At 32.2% G+C, this 1,160-nt stretch overlaps 1 protein-coding gene across 1 annotated transcript in view; it reads left to right on the top strand.

Annotated features, from left to right (window-relative positions):
- The window catches only part of LOC18031998 (probable glutathione S-transferase), a 1,800-nt gene extending 1,048 nt beyond the window's left edge, over positions 1 to 752 (top strand). The window contains exon 2 of the mRNA XM_006420371.2: positions 402 to 752. Coding sequence (XP_006420434.2) covers positions 402 to 752 — 351 coding nt within the window. The remainder of the gene's footprint in view (positions 1 to 401) is intronic.
- Positions 753 to 1,160: the final 408 nt, after the last annotated feature.

Genomic DNA, 1,160 nt, shown 5'->3' with positions numbered 1-1,160 from the left:
AGTGTTGAGGTAAGTGATATATATTGACTTTAATAGAAAGAAAACTAACAATCTCCTTTATTAAAACAATCTCCTATATTTTTTTAATAAATGACTCATTTACTCCTCTTTTCCTCTAAATTTTTTTATGTCATATAAGATATTGACAATTATGAAAACAGTGTTGAGATAAGTGATATATATTGACTTCAATAGAAAGAAAACTAACAATTTCGTTTATTAAAATAATATAGTGGAGTTTTGACGTTTTGTTCATTTTCTCTTTGTTATTGTAACTTAGTAGTTAAACTTTAGTATCAACTTAAGCATTTTAACAAATAAGATATTTACGTGTAATCCAAGTTTTTTAGGTTATACATATTGTTGACATAGTGATAATACACACACACACATAATCGCAGGGAGTTGCTGTTTGGAAAATGTTTCACAGCAATCAAGATGAAGAGAGTAGGATGAAGGAAATCTTGGAAATGCTACAAACTATTGAAGAACATGGCATTGGAGAGAAGAAAATTTTCCACGGAGACAAAATTGGTTCACTTGATATAGCATTTGGTTCAATGCTTTATTGGTTGCAAATCCTTGAAGATATAGTGGGAGTGAAACTTTTTGATTCTCACAAATTCCCAGGCCTACATGCGTGGTTTGAAAATTTCAAAAAAGCCCCTGTAATCGAAGAAAATCTTCCTGATCGGGATGGAATTTCGCTCTTTTTCAAACGTCGCCGTGAAAATTTACTGGCTCCTGCCTGAACGCATGCAGGCAGTAGCATAAAATTCGCTCGTTCAGTCTCTCTTTGAACTTCGTACTTTTTTTTTTTTTTGGGGTAATGTTGTAAAAAGGTGTTATTTTGGCTTTCATTTTCAGTTTATTATTGTCTTTGTGTTTAAGTTCTTACATGTTTAGTTTGGAGAAATATAAGGAGATGAGAGAAGAGGAAAGGAGGAGAGGAGAGAAAAATGAATTCCTTGACCATCCAAATAATAAAAATGAAATTGACCTTCTTTTTCACTCATTTTCTCTCCCTTTCTTTCTTTTCCATTCATTTCTTTTCCTACCATTTCTTCCAACCAAACATGGGCCTAGAAGTGGGTACTTTTCACATGGTTATAACTTATGAACAATAAAAGAGAGACTCCACTTCATATATATTTCTGTTG

The sequence above is a fragment of the Citrus clementina genome, unplaced genomic scaffold, assembly GCF_000493195.1.
Source record: "Citrus clementina cultivar Clemenules unplaced genomic scaffold, Citrus_clementina_v1.0 scaffold_9, whole genome shotgun sequence".
Lineage (NCBI taxonomy): Eukaryota > Viridiplantae > Streptophyta > Magnoliopsida > Sapindales > Rutaceae > Citrus > Citrus x clementina.
This window is presented reverse-complemented; position numbering and strand designations above follow the sequence as displayed.